The sequence below is a fragment of the Ambystoma mexicanum genome, chromosome 8 (assembly GCF_040938575.1).
Source record: "Ambystoma mexicanum isolate Mex_15411 chromosome 8, UKY_AmexF1_1, whole genome shotgun sequence".
Lineage (NCBI taxonomy): Eukaryota > Metazoa > Chordata > Amphibia > Caudata > Ambystomatidae > Ambystoma > Ambystoma mexicanum.
In genome coordinates this window covers 1,294,996,398-1,295,014,065 of record NC_090929.1, presented here as the reverse complement: position 1 = coordinate 1,295,014,065, position 17,668 = coordinate 1,294,996,398, and the positions used below count along the sequence as shown (strand labels likewise).

The 17,668-nt window shown below is 53.0% G+C and overlaps 1 protein-coding gene across 3 annotated transcripts in view; it reads right to left on the bottom strand.

Moving 5' to 3' along the window:
- The window catches only part of CFAP46 (cilia and flagella associated protein 46), a 2,698,259-nt gene that overhangs the window by 719,158 nt on the left and 1,961,433 nt on the right, over nucleotides 1–17,668 (bottom strand). For all 3 annotated transcript variants that reach the window (XM_069611407.1, XM_069611408.1, XM_069611409.1), the window contains exon 47: nucleotides 14,584–14,681. In XM_069611407.1, the coding sequence (XP_069467508.1) occupies nucleotides 14,584–14,681 (98 nt within the window). The remainder of the gene's footprint in view (nucleotides 1–14,583; nucleotides 14,682–17,668) is intronic.

Genomic DNA, 17,668 nt, shown 5'->3' with positions numbered 1-17,668 from the left:
CCCCCACACATGTCTCCCAGCACCCCCACCCCCAGCATCCAGGGGCACCCTCCACCAGGCCCCCACTCATGTCCCTCTGCACCCCCACCCCCCAGCAGTCAGGGGCACCCTCCACCAGGCCCCCACTCATGTCCAACTCATGTCTCCCAGCACCCCCACCCCCCAGCAGTGCAGGGGCACCCTCCACCAGGCCCCCACTCATGTCCCCCTGCACCCCCACCCCCCAGCAGTCAGGGGCACCCTCCACCAGGCCCCCACTCATGTCCAACTCATGTCTCCCAGCACCGACACCCCCCAGCAGTGCAGAGCACCCTCCACCATGCCCCCACACATGTCCCCCTGCACCCCCACCCCCAGCATCCAGGGGCACCCCCCACCAGGCCCCCACTCATGTCTCCCACCCCCCAGCAGTCAGGGGCACCCTCCACCAGGCCCCCACTCATGTCCAACTCATGTCTCCCAGCACCCCCACCCCCAAGCAGTGCAGGGGCACCCTCCACCAGGCCCCCACTCATGTCCCCCTGCACCCCCACCCCCCAGCAGTCAGGGGCACCCTCCACCAGGCCCCCACTTATGTCCAACTCATGTCCCCCTGCACCCCCACACCCCAGCAGTCAGGGGCACCCTCCACCAGGCCCCCACTCATGTCCAACTCATGTCTCCCAGCACCGCCACCCCCCAGCAGCGCAGAGCACCCTCCACCATGCCCCCACACATGTCTCCCAGCACCCCCACCCCCCAGCAGTGCAGGGCACCCTCCACCATGCCCCCACACATGTCCCCCTGCACCCCCACCCCCCAGCATCCAGGGACACCCCCCAGCAGGCCCCCACTCATGTCTCCCACCCCCCAGCAGTCAGGGGCACCCTCCACCAGGCCCCCACTCATGTCTAACTCATGTCTCCCAGCACCCCCACCCCCCAGCAGTGCAGGGGCACCCTCCACCAGGCCCCCACTCATGTCCCCCTGCACCCCCACCCCCCAGCAGTCAGGGGAACCCTCCACGAGGCCCCCACTCATGTCAAACTCATGTCCCCCTGCACCCCCACCCCCCAGCATCCAGGGGCACCCTCCACCAGGCCCCGACTCATGTGCCCCAGCCAACACGTCATCACAATCTAGATCCCTGGCCCTTATGGGCTGCCTCCACATGCCAAACACCCACCCAAGTATTGCATCCACCCACTTAGAAATGGCAATTACATGATACAACCCCAATGGCAAGTATGTAAATGAACACATGTCTCTCACATACACACAATGGGTGTCAGTGACTGTCAAAACACATATCATGATATGCATGAAACCAATGAGATACTACACATTGAAGTTTGATGAAGAAAATGTATTAAAAGCAACATAAATGGAATAAAAAAAACAAACGACAATGGGAATTAAAAACCAAAAGCAGCATGTCTGTAAAATAAATTAAAACCACAAATCATAATCCAAAGGAAAGGTGTCCAAAGTCACAGGTCAAAAAAGTAAATCCAATGGAAAATCCAAACCGAAAACCATTGCTCCATGGGTAAATTCCAAATAAAAAAATAAAATTCCACGCTCAACTATATACAGATAAACAATCCAGGGTCCATGATCCCAACAGAAGAAACTATCTAATAATAATACCTAATAAAAAAACTATATACAAAAATGCGGTCCATTGTCGAAAAGGTCAAAAAAAAAAATAAAAAGCAAAGGAAACCTAACAACAACTACATAACTATTTACAAGGGCAGCGGGTGTCATGATGCCCGCTCCCGGGGAGCCGGTTCAAGCCCTGCGTCCCCGTAAGCGGACATCCAGTCCCCAAGGAAGGACCCAGCAACCCCATATAGGGGCCCTTTGGACAGTGTCCTGGCGCCTATGGCGCCAGGCTCATAAAAGACATCAGTCCTGGTGCCATAGGCGCCAGGCTCATTATGGAAGTGCTTGGGTGCACTTACCTGATGCAGACCAGGCTGCAGGATCCCGGCCTCCTTGAGGCCTGAAAGGAACTACTTTACCTGTGGGACTAATTTACCATCCGGGCGTGGTCGGGGAAGGATACATACCCGATTGGAGGAAGGATACATACCTGGAACTTCTTCCAAGGCTATTTAAACCCCACCCGAACAGCCACACGTGCTTCGCGTTGTTCTGCATCTAGCAGCTGGACGCTCACCGTGTCTGCTCCTGCATCCTGACTTCTGCCACGCCTGCCAGCATCCTGGATCACCTGCAAAGGAAGAGAAGAAGAGAACAGAAGAAGGAAAAGTCCTTACCTGCTAAATCCGCATCCCGGAGACATCTTGCCGACAATCCTGAAAAGGAAGACTTTTATTTAAAAGCTCATCGCGTCGATCGCTTCAGCGCCGCATTCCACTCACCTTTACAGGGCGCCTCCATGTTCAGCAGCGATCATCCGGATTCGCAGTCGCCCCAGCGCCTAGGGAGAAAAAGACCAGAACAAAAGGTGAGAGAGAGAAGGGAATAAGGAAAGCTAAATCTCCATGTTAAGACTTACCTGTTGATTCATTCACTCTTCATTTCGGGTCCGCGCCGCATCCTGGCATTTCCGGACCCTGGCCCCTAAGGGGAAAAAGAGACATCAGCGTTAATGAGCGAATGAAAAGACATTACCAAAAAACGCTCATTAAAGACTTACCTGATTTCTACAAGGATTTCACCTCTCATCTCGGGTCGGTGCCTGTTCCCCGGCATTCCGTACCCCGGCCCCTATGGGGAAAAAGACACTAGCATTAGTACCTTTAATGCATGGACACAAGGGGAACCTCTTATCAAAAAACTTACCTCGAAGCCAAGCAAGTTTGGTTCTTACCAATCCGAAAATCCAGTGAAGTAACTGGATACCAACGCGCCCCTGCATCAGAAGCAGGATGGAGAGCTTGTCCTTCCAGACCCTAAGGTGAGACGCTACGAGGAATCACAGAAGGGTTTCGAGGAGGGTGAGAGGGGAAAGTGGGAGGCTGATTGCATTACCCCGCAGACAGTTAATCCCCTATTTTCGCCTACAGAAGGATACGTCTGTGAGCCAGACAAGCCAGATTTGGGGGCCCGGCCCAGTCCGTCTTCCGAACCCTGCGCATCACCTTAGAAGAGGTCATTGCAGCGCGAAACAGGCCAGCGCCTCCGTGGGAGTCAGGTGAGCGTTACAGCGGGCTAGTCAGACGGCTCAATGGTTGTTGTCATGGGCCAGGGCATCATCAAACTCCTGTTCAATGGCTTGGAGGCGGGCATGTTCCCTGGCCCTGAGGTCTCGCAGGGATAATGTAGTGTCCAGCTCCAACTCCCTGCGAATACCCTCGAGGCACTCAGCCCGCCTCAGCACCCTCCGCATGGAGTTCTCCGGCCTGACCATTGTGAGCCGTTCCTCCTCTGCCCGCTGCCGCTCTGCACCTATCTGCTAGCCCAACCACTCCCACACGGAAGACACTCCCATTCCAGGGTTCTCCTGCCCTCCGGCCGATGCCTGCATCCCTGATGTTGATGGCCCGAGCCATGATGCCTCCCACGTCGAGCCTGCCGCTGCCTCCGACGCAACTGCCTGTGCCAGCACGACGGCATCCAGGCTGATGGAATCCACCGACGCCGTCGTGCACGTGCCCTGCCCGATGATGCCGTCACATCCTCCATCTGCTGGGGTCCAGTTGCTGGTGTGTCCACCCCTGCTGGACCTCCGACTCCCGACTGTGGCAGGGATGGGATCCCCACCGAGTTGGCTGCGTTGGTCGGGGCAGGTCCACAGGGGGCCCTGGTGGCATCTGGGCCGGAAGACGGCATGGAGAACGACTGGCGCATAGCCTCCACAGAGGAAGAGAGGGTTTCCAGAGTGCCCGACACATGTATGAAATCCCCGACCATGGCCACTCCCAACTGGGCCACGTTGGCACGGTGCTCTTCGTGATGACGTGCGTGCTCCCCCCGGGAAGCACGCACCGCATCACGAATGACACCCGTGCGCAACGCGACACCAATCAGGACCTTCTCCATACGGCCAGGGGTCCCCTTGTCCGCAGGTGGAGGGGAGTCAGATGACATGGACATCCCCCCTACCTGCGGACGGGCCTGGGACGGGGCATCCCTGCTGGTGCATGGTGGTGCAGTCACAGTGTCAGGGACAGTGACATGCACAGGCACCTCCACGGCGACCTGTGCTGCCTCCTGTCCCTGGCCCTGGACTGCACCACTTGCACCAGCAGGGATGCCCCTACCAGTGCGGCTCAGTAGCGGCCTCCTCCTCCTCTGTGGAAAACACCAACCTGGATGGCTCCACCCCGTCTTCCGCTGTTGCAAGCCCCTGTGGGGGCTCACCCACCCCTTCCGCTGCAGCCATGGGGGCATCCCCGCCGCTTTGCTCCACAGCACCGTCTCCGCCCTCTTCTTCACTTTGCGCTGTGTAGAGGGAGACATAGAACACAAGCATCAGGGTACTGTACAATGGTCCCCTAGCCAGGAAGCAATAGCAAATGAGTGGCACTGTCAAAGATCCCTTCCATCATGTCCCTCCACAACACATGGGTCAGTGCAGGCAAAACACATGCAGTAACAGGCATTGGCGCATGCTATGGACATTAGCAAACATGTCCAAGGGACTCTTGAAACATACAATGTTGTTTATGAACTCACATGCATCATGGGTCATGCCTATCACATGCACACACTTCATCGTACTTTCATCCATCTAGACTCGTACACCCCAGACACAGTGGATGCAAGGATAACTAGGCTGCATCAGTGATTCTGAACATTGTCACAGACATGTGTCATGCATCCATGGCATTCACAAGTCACAGACACTCAGGTCAGACACACAGACATGGACACCATACATGCACATGGCATCAGCACCCATCCCTCACCCCCACCCATGTCCAGGAACAGAGACTGGCATGCTCTCATGTGTCCATTCCGCCTAGGGCTCCCCATGTTGCATTTAAACACATACACCAACCGTGTGCTTCACACATTACTGTTCTCAAATGCATGACCATGATGTCCCTGCACACACACATACGCGTACATGGCCTATGTCACACATACAGGCAAGTATCAGACAACCAGCACACTGCAACATGCCCTGTCTCACACAGCAATGCTTGGCCACTTACCGCTCGACTCCAGACGGGTCTGCCTCTCAAGGACCTGGACGTGGAGCGCTGGGGATATGCGTACCAGGACCCTCATCTGATCTTCCGACAAGTGGCCCCGGCGCCCCTTAGCATCCGCTGCCTTCAAGAGGCGCCGGGCCTTGTTGGGGGTCCTGGACCTGAAGTCCTCCCAGCGCTTCGTGATACGATGGAATAGTCGGACTGCCACCCCCTCCACGTTGATGGCAGTCACGATGTCCGTCCAGATCCGAGTCCGTCCTTCCTTGTCGGCGCGCAAACTTCCGAAGAGAGCATCATACTGCCCCAGGACTTGCTCCACCAGGACACCAACTTCGGTGGCAGTGAAGCTGGTGGCCCTCTGCCTCTCTGGCTGGGGGTTGCCAGTGGTGTCAGATGTTGCAGTGCCCGACATGACAACCCCAGAGGCAGGAGTGGGTGGGCAACTGGGTCCTGGGGCTGGTCTGTGGAGCGATGGAATCCCAGTCGGGAGTCTTCGGTTCCAGCAGGGGTGGTCACAGCAACAGCACCCCTGGCTGATGTGCAGGCAGCAAATGGCAGGGCACGTGGGCAGTAGGCAATCAGGCAGCAGCAGATGGCAGGTTGGAGCGTGCTCGGGGCTCTGGGGGGCAGTAATTCGGCCTTCTGGGCAGGAGCGTGGTCTTCCGTGTGCTTACGCGTGGCCAGCTTGATACGGAGTGATTTGGCACGTGAAAATCAAGCACCTCTGCGTGTAATTCGAGGAAAGGGCCTCAGCGCGTAAGCGCGTCAGCACACGTACGCAAATTCATTGGCCCAAAGGACCCCAGCGTGTAGGCGCGTCTATGACGTTACGCGCACGTGCGTTTTCCATGGCGCGTAGAAAAAAAATAAGCACGTAAGTGTCATAGCGTGCAATTGGTGGAAATCTGCGCATCTGTGACGTGCGTGCGCGGGCGTTTCCCTATGACTGCACGTCAGAGTGTCAGCTCGTGTAATTGGAGGATAGGGCCTTGTGACGCTGGACGTGTGGGCATGTTTAAAAGGTACGTGTAGAACGCCATTTCTTTGTACGTGCTTTTCGTGGAGAGCGAGTGGGTGAAATCTGTACTTCTTGTCGGTTCACACGCGATTTACTTCACGGCGTTCCAAGTTCGTACTCCCTGTTACCTCTGACAGCTTTTTCTCTTTTTGTCTTTTTCCTGGGCCTGTTTCCTCAAACACCGTTCACTTCTCCTGTTGTCCTGTCTCCTCAGACAGCGTACAATTCTTCTTTTGGCGGGGGTGTTGCCAACGCGCACACGCGCGTATTTTTCACGCGATATTTCCTGGCAGACGGCGAGTCGCGCATGTATTTGACATCTGTGCTTGCCCCGTGTGTTGCCTACCCCTTCAGAGGTCAGTCTAGGCTGTGTGTGACACGCATACGTTCATTTTTGAGTAGGTGCAGGTTTATTTTTCCACGCACGTGGTCTAGGAGGGGTTGTGTGCACATTATCTCCCTTTTTCAGGGTGCCTGTGCATTGCGTGACCCGTCAACGTCCCCCAGGGGTCACATACAGCCTTGCTAGAGCACTAGGGTACGAATTCCATCTAGTACCCTACCCCTTTGACCCCCAATTGCCCAGGACAATAGTTTACTGCAACTCCCATACGCACAACAACATCAGTGCCATGGTTGGGAGGCGAGCACGCAGTAGGGTGGCAAAGGTGGGCGAGCCACAAGAGGTGGCCGTGGTGGATACGGTAGGGGACGTGGCCGGGACTTGCAGGGTGCCCCTAGCCCCCCATGTGTGGGTGACCATTCGGGGACACCCATGCCCCCCCCCCCTGGTTGAGGGTAACGTGGCTGACACCATCCCTGCTCAGCCCTTGTTGGACCAGCCCACTGTGGCACCAGACCTGGCACAGGGTGACTCCATGGATGACTTCCAGGTCAGCAGGTCTAGGCCACATGTGGCGGTGCACGTTGGTGTCACCAGCCCACGTGGATCAGGGGCAGCTATGTCATCTGCTGCCCCGAGTAGGCAGGGTGGGGAGGCTGCAGGGGCAGCTGCGGCTCCATCCACCCCAGCTCTGAGTGTCCCAGCCAGGACAGTGTCGGTCCTAGTCCATCCTGCTGACGTTCCCCCTGACTACATCACACTTCAGCTAATGCCTGCACCAAGTCCCATGGTGAGTGTTCATTCCCACACTCCTAGTCCACAGTCCACCGGGGCTCCTGCCCCTAGTGTCCAGAGCGGCGTAGGACACTCAGTATCACCACCACCTTCCAAGTGGAAGAGGAAGAGTGCTCGTCCAGTACAGGCTGATGCCCCAGACACGGCTACCCAGTCCGGCCCACCAAGGAAGCCCAGCTTCAATCAGGCCGAACTTGATGCACTTGTGGAGTATGTGTCCGCACATGACCGCGAAATGGTGATTACTGCAGGATGCAAGACCACACCTGCACAACGTCAGGCACACTGGCAGACCATCGCGGAACTCATAAGTGCCCTTGGATTCGTGAGGCGCACAGCTAATGATTGCTACAAGCGCTGGAATGACCTGAAGCCCAGGGCAAAGAAAAAGCTGGCCTCAAGTCATGCCGCAACTCTAGTGACTGGAGGTGGGTCTCCAGCAGAGGACATAGAACTCACTCCACATGAGTATGTTGCTGGGACCTACGTCACGGAGGAACAGATCCAAGGCGTGGGAGACCTGCCAGATTACGAGGCATTGTCCGGTGAGTGCACATGCATGTGTGTGTCATCCATGTGCATGGTGTGTGTGTGAGTGCTTCTGATTGAGTGCCAGGTGAGGGGGTGTGTGCCCGAGTGGTTTGGGTCACCCATGTGCTTCATCCAATACATTCTGCGCACCAGGATTTGGGTGTTGCAGTATCCCTTCTGGCAACAGTAGACATTCAGCCCAACCTCACGCCAGTTGCCCTTGAAGTGTCATCTTGCCACAACATAGTTGCATATTATTCTGTGTTCATTCAGGCTGATTGTCTGCATTCCACCACTTTCACTAGGCATTTCTCAGTCCTATTGTCACATTGGTGACATGGCTAGGGTACATGCCATCTGCGTGATGGCATGTGTCATGTATGTGTATTGGACATGCCAATCACAGGCCAATGTGTGAGGGCACTGCTAGCCAGCATGCATCAAATGTGTTGGTCTTCCATCTTGGTGTCATCAATGTGTGCCATTTGCCTCCCCTTCATACGCAGTGACAGTGCATGCATGGGAGGGTTATAGTCATGTGGGACATGTTTCAATGAAGTACTGTTTCTGTTGCTTCTCAGCCCCAATTGTGTGCCATGGTACTAATGCCTGTTCCCATTTCTTTTCTTTCATGTCTTTGCAGGGGTTGACACACTTGATACTGCTGGGGTTGTGGAGATGGTGCAGACCCAGGAGGGGTCTCAGGCCGGACCGGGCACCAGTGAGGGACGTGGTGTGGTGGTGGGTGAGAACCCACACTTGCTGCAGACCATCATCTCAAGGGGTGTCTCTGGGTGCACCTCCCCCGAGCTCTATTCAGGTGTCGATTTGGATGATGAGACCTATGTGCCGTCGCAGGTAAGTGTTTCTGGGAGGGATTCTGTACTGTCCAACCCACCTGCACCAGGGGTAGAACCCTCAATGGGGATGTCAGTGTTGGTAGGTTAGGTCCGCCTTTGGTGGTTACGGATGCAGGGTCACACTCCTCTACATCTGATCCTGTTCCTGGGCCAGCAGATCAGAGGGGGAATGCAGTTCTGCAGCCTCAGGCAGTGCCAGCACAGCAAGGCGCAGTTTGCCTTGCCCCAGACAGGTGTGGTGCCCGCCGACGCGGTGGCCGTACGCCACCTGGCAATCCCGCATGGGAGCAATCCATATACGGTATGGCAAACCAACAGGCAGCATCAACTGAGATGATGGCTCAGGCCATGGATAGGGTGGCCACTTCCATTGTCCCCCAAGAAAGGCTGATTGAACAACTACAGCAGGCAACAGACTCCATTAGCCAGTCACACAGGGAGGACATGTTGGCGTCCAACAGGGACAGGCGGGCGGCACTGGAGACTCTGCGGGAAGCCATTTCTATTGAGTCCCAGGGCCACAGTGAAGCCCTGAGGGTGGAACTCCGTCAGCTCAGGGTAACTCTGGTTGAGCTTGAGGCTTCAGCTAACATGAGGACAGAACAGCAGCTGGAGCGGCTCACATGTACGCTCTCAGCTGAGATGCAGGCAACTAGGGAGGAGATCCGGGCATCCCGTGAGTTGTTGCATGGGGACCTCCGCACAATTATCCTCCAGAACCAGACCTTCCACACCTGCATGCTTGCTGCCATGGAGGACCAGACTAGGGCTTTGCGTGGGCTGCCTCCCATAGTGCCACCACCTCCTGATGCAGCTGCAGAGGGTGAGGAGAGCGACAGCAGCGATTCTCCCACAATAGGGTAGCCGTGCAGGCCATGAGCCCATGGAGGTGTTTTTTTTTTTGCAAGATCCACACAGGTGGGATTTGGTGTGCACCCTGTCCTTGGACCTCCTGGGTGGCCTCCACCACCCCCCGGGCCCATTCATGGACATTTTTGATTTTTGTTTTTTGATATTTGATATTTGATTTTTTGGACAGTGTGTTGCCTTGTGTGGCTCCCGTGGGCATACGCTGTATTGTGGCTGGGCACATGCAGGCTTGTCCTGAATTTGGGTCAGATGCTTGGGTTTGTGTGACACACACCCCTCCTGCTTCCCGTTTCCATGGGCTTGCAAAGCGTGTGCCCAAGTGACATTGACTTACACGGTGACGTTGGACTCCCATTTGATGTGTGGGCAGTCTGTAGTCAATACTGTGTATACATTCCTAGTGCATATTGTTGTTGTATTGTACACTGCATGGTGTATTGATATGTGCCTCTGCATCCATCTCATCCTCCTAATTTGCAGGTCCATTTGTCATGTCTTCACAAGGCGGTCTACTTTGGAAATGGAGTCCATGTTGTAAGCAGTGCACCTACACTTTTACGTGGTGCTAACACTGTACAGTTGGAAGTGTTCGAAGTGCTGGCATTATCAGGTAGTGAGGCTACCAATTTTTTAAGTCCGTACTGTCATGTTTATGGTAGGTTGGAGGTTGTGTAGTTGATTAGTATTATTGGAAAGTATTTGGTAATGTGTGTTGTTGGTCCTGCATTACTGTGAGCATTTCATGTGTGTCCAGTTTCCATTAGGGACACTGTAGTTTGTGACACTTGGGTCATGTTGTGGGGATTAATTTGTTTGCTCTCACATAGCATGACATGCCATGGTGTGTTGTGTGGCCATACCGGGGAGGGGTTGGGTGACATGGCACTGTTCTCATGTTGTATTTTGCAAGTGGGTATTCATTTTTGCTGCATGGAAGTGTGTCTTTTGATGACACTGCATTGGTGGTGTTTGTGTAGGTAGGGATGCACACATTGTGACACTTCCAGATGAACAATCTCAGGCTGCTATGGTTCTGACAGTTGACTGTCCCTTAATTCATCATAATTGTCAGATTGAGTCATCATTGATTGTCAGATGTTATGTGCCAGGGCTGTGTGCACTCCACAGGGGTGTGATTTCTATGTGAAGTAATTAGCCACCAGCTGCACGGGCTGCCTCACCCCGTGCCCTTAACCCTCCCATGCGCAGCGGGCGTGCATGTGGTTGGGGATGTGGGGGCACCACCATGTCCACAGCCAGGCCCCGGCGTGTTGCAACATTGTGCAGGACACATGCTGCCACTATGATCCTGCACACTACTGGGTGAGCGTATAACAGCTGCCCGCCAGAACGGTCAAGGGAGCGAAAGCGTGACTTGAGCACTCCGAATGTGCGCTCCACTATGCCCTGTGTTGCAATATGGGCTGTGTTGTATCTTACCTCGGGAGGCGTGGTGGGGTTCCGAATTGGCGTCATCATGTGGGTGCTCAGAGGGTAGGCACTGTCCACTGGGGAGGTGGTGATGGGGATCATTAGTGGGGTATTGACATTACTCTGTATCTGTCATGCATGCGTGTGGTGTGGCATTTATACTCACCAAGCAGCCATGCATCGCCATGCCGCCCAGCTTCCATGTCCCGGTTTAGGGTTGACATCCTGTAAATGAAGCTGTCGTGGGTGGACCCTGGATAGTTGGCATATACTGAGGTGATGATTCCCTTGGCATCACATACTACCTAGACGTTGATGGAATGCCAGTGCTTGCGGTTTCTATAGATGTGCTCAGATGCCCTGGGGGGACGTAGAGCCACATGGGTGCAATCAATGGCACCTAGCACTTTGGGGAATTGTGCCACCCATTAGAAATCCTGGCTGACAGCCTGCCTTTCTGCAAGTGTTCTGGGCAGGTATATGTGCCTGCGGACTGATGGGCGTGCAGTGATGATGGCCAACACCTGGTGTAGGCACCATGACTGCGTGGCCTGTGACACCCCCCCCACTATGGCACTTGTCCGCTGAAATGATCCGGTAGCCAAGAAGTGCAGTACATTGAGGACCTTCTCCAGGGGGCTGAGTGCTTGGGAGCACAGGGTGGGTGATGTGAGGTCATCCTCCCACTCACTGACCACATCGAGTATTTTGTGTGGTGGAAACCTGTACCTCCCATACACCTGGTCATCAGGCATACCAAATAGGCTGGTTCTGGGTGTGAAGATTCTGGCCCTGACTATCCTTCTCCTCCTCCTGCGGTATCCCACGGCCACTGCTGCTAGGAACGGTATATTCATCCTGGCGTCTGAGCTTGTTTGTTGTTTGCGCACTCTTTTATGCTGCGCGGGACGTGCGCCTGCTGCATGCTGGCGTACGTGTTTCCGGATTGGACCTTTTATTTTGGCGCGTTGTAGGCGACCGTGTAAATCTTCCCGCCCACCCCAGGAATACACGTAACACGCTCTCCCAGGCACAGTCGCGAGTAAATATTCCCGCCCACCCCTGGAATACATGTACCCCACTCTCACAGGCCCAGTCGCGTGTGGAACTTCACGCGCACACCGAAATACACGTACCCTGCTGATATCGCGTGTGGAAGTTCACGCGGACCCATAATACACGTACCCTGATGAAATCACGTGTAAGACTACCCGCGCACCCCTGGAATACACGTACCCAGGCAAATCGCACTGCTGGGGGGTGGGGGTGCAGGGAGACAGGAGTAGGGGCCTGGTGGAGGGTGCCCTACAGTGCTGGGGTGGGGGTGCAGGGGGACATGAGTTGGACATGAGTGGGGGCATGGTGGAGGGTGCCCCTGGATGCAGGGGGCTGGGGGTGCAGGGGGACAGGAGTGGGGGCCTGGTGGAAGGTGCCCTACAGTGCTGGGAGGTGTGGGTGCTGGGAGACAGGAGTGGGGGCCTGGTGGAGGGTGCCCCTGGATGCAGGGGGGTGGGGGTGCAGGGGGACATGAGTGGGGGCCTGGTGGAGGGTGCCCCTGGATGCTGGGGGGTGGGGGTGCTGGGAGACTTGCGTTGGTGGGCAGTGGTGCAAGGTGACATGTGGGTTGGCTGGGGGGCATGGCCATGGTGGATGGGCTGCCTGCGGGACATGTGCAGGGGTGCAGGGTAGTCCCCTGTGGTGTGGGCCGCCTGCAAGGGCCGTGGAGGGTGTAGAGGGAACAGCTGGGAGGACCCACACGGGCAATTCACGTGTGGGACTCCCCGGCACCCCCAAAATACACGTAGGCTGCTGGATTCGCATGTGGAATTTCCTGCGCACCCGGAGTACACGTACCCTGCTGAAATTGCGTGTGGAACTTCACGCGCACACCGAAATACACGTACCTTGCAAATTTGCGTGTGAATACACATGCCCAGGCCAATTGCGTGTGGAACTTCCCGCGAACCTCGTAATACAGGCACACGATATTTTTCACACAGCGGGTGTCCGTGTTTATCGGTACCCCTTTGCACCTCATTTGTCCTAGAGGGCCACTGTATGGACCATTCATCATAGCTGTATATGGGTGCTTTTTGTTAGCGCACATTTTGGCGCACATTTATTTCAGGCGCAGGGACGCTACCGCCTGCTTTCTTGTGGCGTACTTGTTTGGCCCTGTGCGCGTCTTTGACCGTGCGCTGGTTTGCCCTATTCAATTCCATGAATACGAGTTGTAGGCGAGCGTGTGGGCGTTCCGCGCACTTGCCTCCTGTACTTCCCCCGTGACGCCCATATTTTCACGCGTTGTTCCCCATTCCGAGTGTTACGCCCCGTGTTCCGCCTACTTTTGTAATGTGCGCCGCGCTATGTGCGATTTCGCAGCGGCCGTGGCGCACGCCGTTGGATGACCTGTGCGCCGGCGTGCGCCGAGCACTTTTTCAGCACACATCCAATATTTTTCTCGTGCACAGACTTCCATGAATCGACGTGCGCTGGTTTCCCTGCGATTTTCGCAGTTGCACTGCGATTTTCGCACTTTTACTGCGAATCGCACGTTTTGGCACCTCTGCGCCGGAATTTTCGGCGCACATTAATTCCATGAATCGGCCTATATGTATATGTCACTCTCCAGTCCAAATATTTCGATAGCAACTCCCAGTATCCTTCACTGTTGACTATTCTGAAATGTATCATGGGAGTTGAAGTCCAAAATATCTAGTGTGCCAAATAATGAGTAACACTGCTATGTAGTATCAAGAGCGACAAAGGTCATGAGAATTTTATACAGTGCATTCTCGGGCTGACCCACGTGTTATGGGCCCATAAAGCTTGTTCAATGCCCTCACTGTGCTCTGGCGTTTAACTGTGTATTAAAGGCTCATAAGGTCCAGCATGGCACTCATACCGGAACTATATAGCTTAATTATAACATTGGAATGTTGCTTTGGCCATGTGAACAATGGATCTGTAGAGAGCCATAACCACTGTTTCAAAGTTTGATATTTCTCTTCCAAACGTATGCCTCCATGTGCAATGTTCTTAGCAAACATTCCATGAGGACAATGCACACTGCATTGTTTTGAGCCCTTCATCAAACTACTTCATTTTGTTTCTAGCTAGCTTTTAATCTGTGATGGGATTTTCCATATTGTAATGGCATTTCAGGCCAGAGGGGGTGGCTGTAACAGGTGCTAATGTCCTATACCCTTGTAAGTAACCCTTGCTTTGTCTCGGGCTCATAAATTCGGTTTCAGCTGATAACACCTGTTAAAGCCTCCTCTTTTCCTTTCACAACCATATCCGGTCTTTTAATGAAGAATTGTTCAGCTTCACGTATATCAAAATGTACAACAAAAAGTGTTTATCACTTTGCAATGTTTTATTAAAACAGACTCAAAGGACCCATGTAAATCTCATTTATGTACATGAGTTGATATATTGCTCAGTTAAACATATCCAAACTATTTCAATATCATGGCAAGACATAACCACCTGCAGACTACACTCCAGCATCCTGCAGATATGCACATTTCCACTGCGCAACAGGCATTCAGTTAGACAAAAAAAATAGACTATAGATGCACAAAACACCTGTTATGTTATGGACTACAACACTCAACGTACCTGTCTTCTGAATGCTGCATTATAATTACATTAAAGTTTGGTGGCAATTCGTTCACAATGTTCATGTGTTGTGACTGAATAAGGAGATTTTCCCAGGCCTGTGAAAAAAGAGAATAGTTGTAACGTATTTATTTCCAAAAGTAAATCTGTAGAACTTACAAAATTGGGTAACCTAGAACATGCTAATAGGAAAATTACTCGCCTACGCTAATGTTCTTTCTGATAAATTAGTCCTTCCTCCCACAGAAGAGCAGATTACGTAGCTGGGGTAATGTTCTTTGTGAAGGGTGGCTCCTCCTACGGGTTTCTCATCTTTAAATATTTACTAGGTGTCACATGTGGCATCAGATACTTTTTCCTCCAGCAGTGGGGGTTGCGCACCTCAGCATCAGTCTCGTCCGATGGTCTATTCCTCAACTCCAGAAGTGACTGCGACAGTATAAATAGAGCACACAACGCCCTTGACCTCAGTTCTACCCCATTTCCACCCGTGCTGAGCAGCCAAAGGAACTATTGGAGCAAATATCAGATATTTTTTAGGCTTAAAATTTCTCTCCCTCAAAATCACTAAGCTTAACCTCTCTTATTGTCGGCATCATTGGGATGGTGATGAGTAATCAGTGGGAGGAACCATCCATCAGAAAGATCATTCCTCCAGGTATGTAATTGTCAATAATTTCCTGACAATTGCTCCCTTTCCCTCTCCCCTTTTAGCTCCCCACTCCCTTGATTCTCTGCTCCCCTCACCATGTTGTTCTCTCTATGGTTGTAAATGGCTCATTTGCTTCTTGAAGCTAGGTCTGCTCTCAATACCCTAATATTAATAACGCATCCCTCACTGCCCCTCTCAGAGTAAATTCTCTGGCGTGGAACTGTTTGCACTTGTTGTTAACACTGGTGGGAAACAGGTCCACCTTAGGGGTTCCTGAAAGTTCAAAGATTTCCTCAAGAATCTCTTGGCTCAACTCTCACTCATGGCAGACTGAACTCTACCTGCTCAGAGCATCCACCACATTCTCCTCCCTGGCTTGATTAGCTGCTAACAAGAAGATCTGACTCTCCAACACCGAGAGCCATGGATGCATCACTTCCCTGCAATAGCCAGTGATGCCTAAAAACACCATTCTTGTTGAGGTAATGCATGGCCACTATCAGAACACTTTTCCCCTTTAGAGAAGGAAGAAAAGCCTTCAAAGCAGATCAGATTACCTGCAGCTTCATTGGGTTGATGTGTAAACTGGATTCTGCCAATTACCACGTCCCACTCACTCTGAGATACCTTAGGTGGCGGCCCCAGCATTCCAAGGAAACATCCATCACAACTGTTCCTCATTCCACAGTTGACAGAAAGGTTGTCCTGTCTTTAACTTCTGTCAGAGACCACCAGGATTTGTTCTGGGCCATATTTCCTGAGAATTCGGACCATTGAGGTCTTGAGCAAACACAGGCAGGAAGCCATCAGGCCCAGAAGGCACAGCAAGGCTAGGCCTACCAAATACTCAGAATCCTGCAATTGTTTGATCATCTGCATGATATTCTGTACCCTGTCCTCGGGGGGAGGGGCGTAACCTTCTCTAGTGAGAATTCAACATGAGTCTGATTTGTTTTTATTCATTTAATTGTTTTTTTTTATAATGTGCCTAATACCATACCTGGGTTCAGTATCTAAGCGCGGATCCGGGATCCGAACCTCTGTTGCTCTGTGTGGTCTTGCTTCCAAGACCAGCGCATTTCCCCTGTGCTATCTTCCATTCATGAAAAGAAGAGCCTGGGAAAGTGTTACCTGAGACTTCTTGAAGTTGAGGGAGAAACCAAGGAGGTGGCACATGCAGTGTAGATGGGAAAACTGTTTGTTCAGGATGTCTGGCCTTGATGAGCCAGGTGTCCAGATAGGGGAAGATGGGAATCTTCTCTCCTGACCTTGGTCCACACCAGCGACATCAGCTTGGTGCAGACCCTCAAGGTGGAGGCAAGCCTGAAAGAGAGAACGCAAAATTGACAATGGGTCTTGCCAATCACGAACCTCAGAAACCTGCTACTCCGATGGATAGGCACATGGAACTAAGCATCCTAAAGGTCTAAGGACCTTGCCACCAAAAAAACAGGGAGAGTACCAACCCTGTCTTTGCTCCATTGACAGAACCGTTTCTATTGCTGTCTTTCAAAGCAGGATCTGAACTCCTCTATCAGAACCAGGTCTGCGGATTACACTCTCCCTGGAGGGGGAAGAAGTGGAGGTTTTTGGATTAATGGGAGACATTACTCGGAAGAAACCACCTCAAAGACCAAGGCATCGAAAGCAATGTCCTCCCATGCATTGAAGAACCTCGAGATTCTTTCTTCTACTGGATCTGGATGTTGAGGTGCAAAGTTAAAAGGTTTTCTGGGAGGATGTGAAAGCAGGCACCAAAGCACTCAGGCAGAGTTGTTTGTGCATTCCTTCCCCTTCTCGGTTTTGTGAACCTTCTCTGCACACCTCTTGCTGCAGAGAAAGCCGATTTAATGTTCTACGCATGCTCACGTTCTGCACAGCGTTGCCTAGCAACTTCTAACAATGGGCATAAAAACAGGGAAAAGACACAGCTATGCTTGTCTCAACAGCCTTGTTGTCCCCGCTCCTGTTTCCTGCTCTCCTCTTCTCTGTACATCCTTGCTGGGTGTTTCTCAGCTTGCTCCTTGACCTTGTCTCTTTCCTTGCCAACTCTTGCCTGCACTCCTTGCTCTAAGTGAGTTACCTCTTCTGCCTCCTTAGCTCTAAGTGCCTTGCCCTGTTCCTTCTTCTAATGACTTCTTGCCTTCTTTTTGTGGTATTACCATTGGGATTTCCCTGATCAGTGCCTTGCACTATTTTTGCATCACGTTAATCTCGGGAAATCTTTTTTGTGGTGCAAGAAGACTTACCCTGTATCTTGCCTATATCTTACCTCGTATGTATTTGTCTGGGTAGGCCGTTACAAGGTGGTGCTTCTACACTGCCTTCCACGGTTCCAGTGTCAAAGACCATTGTTGCGGACCCCACTCAGCAGACCTTAAGATCAGGTACACACCAGTGCTCCATTCAGCTTGACAAGCTCCTTCTCCATCT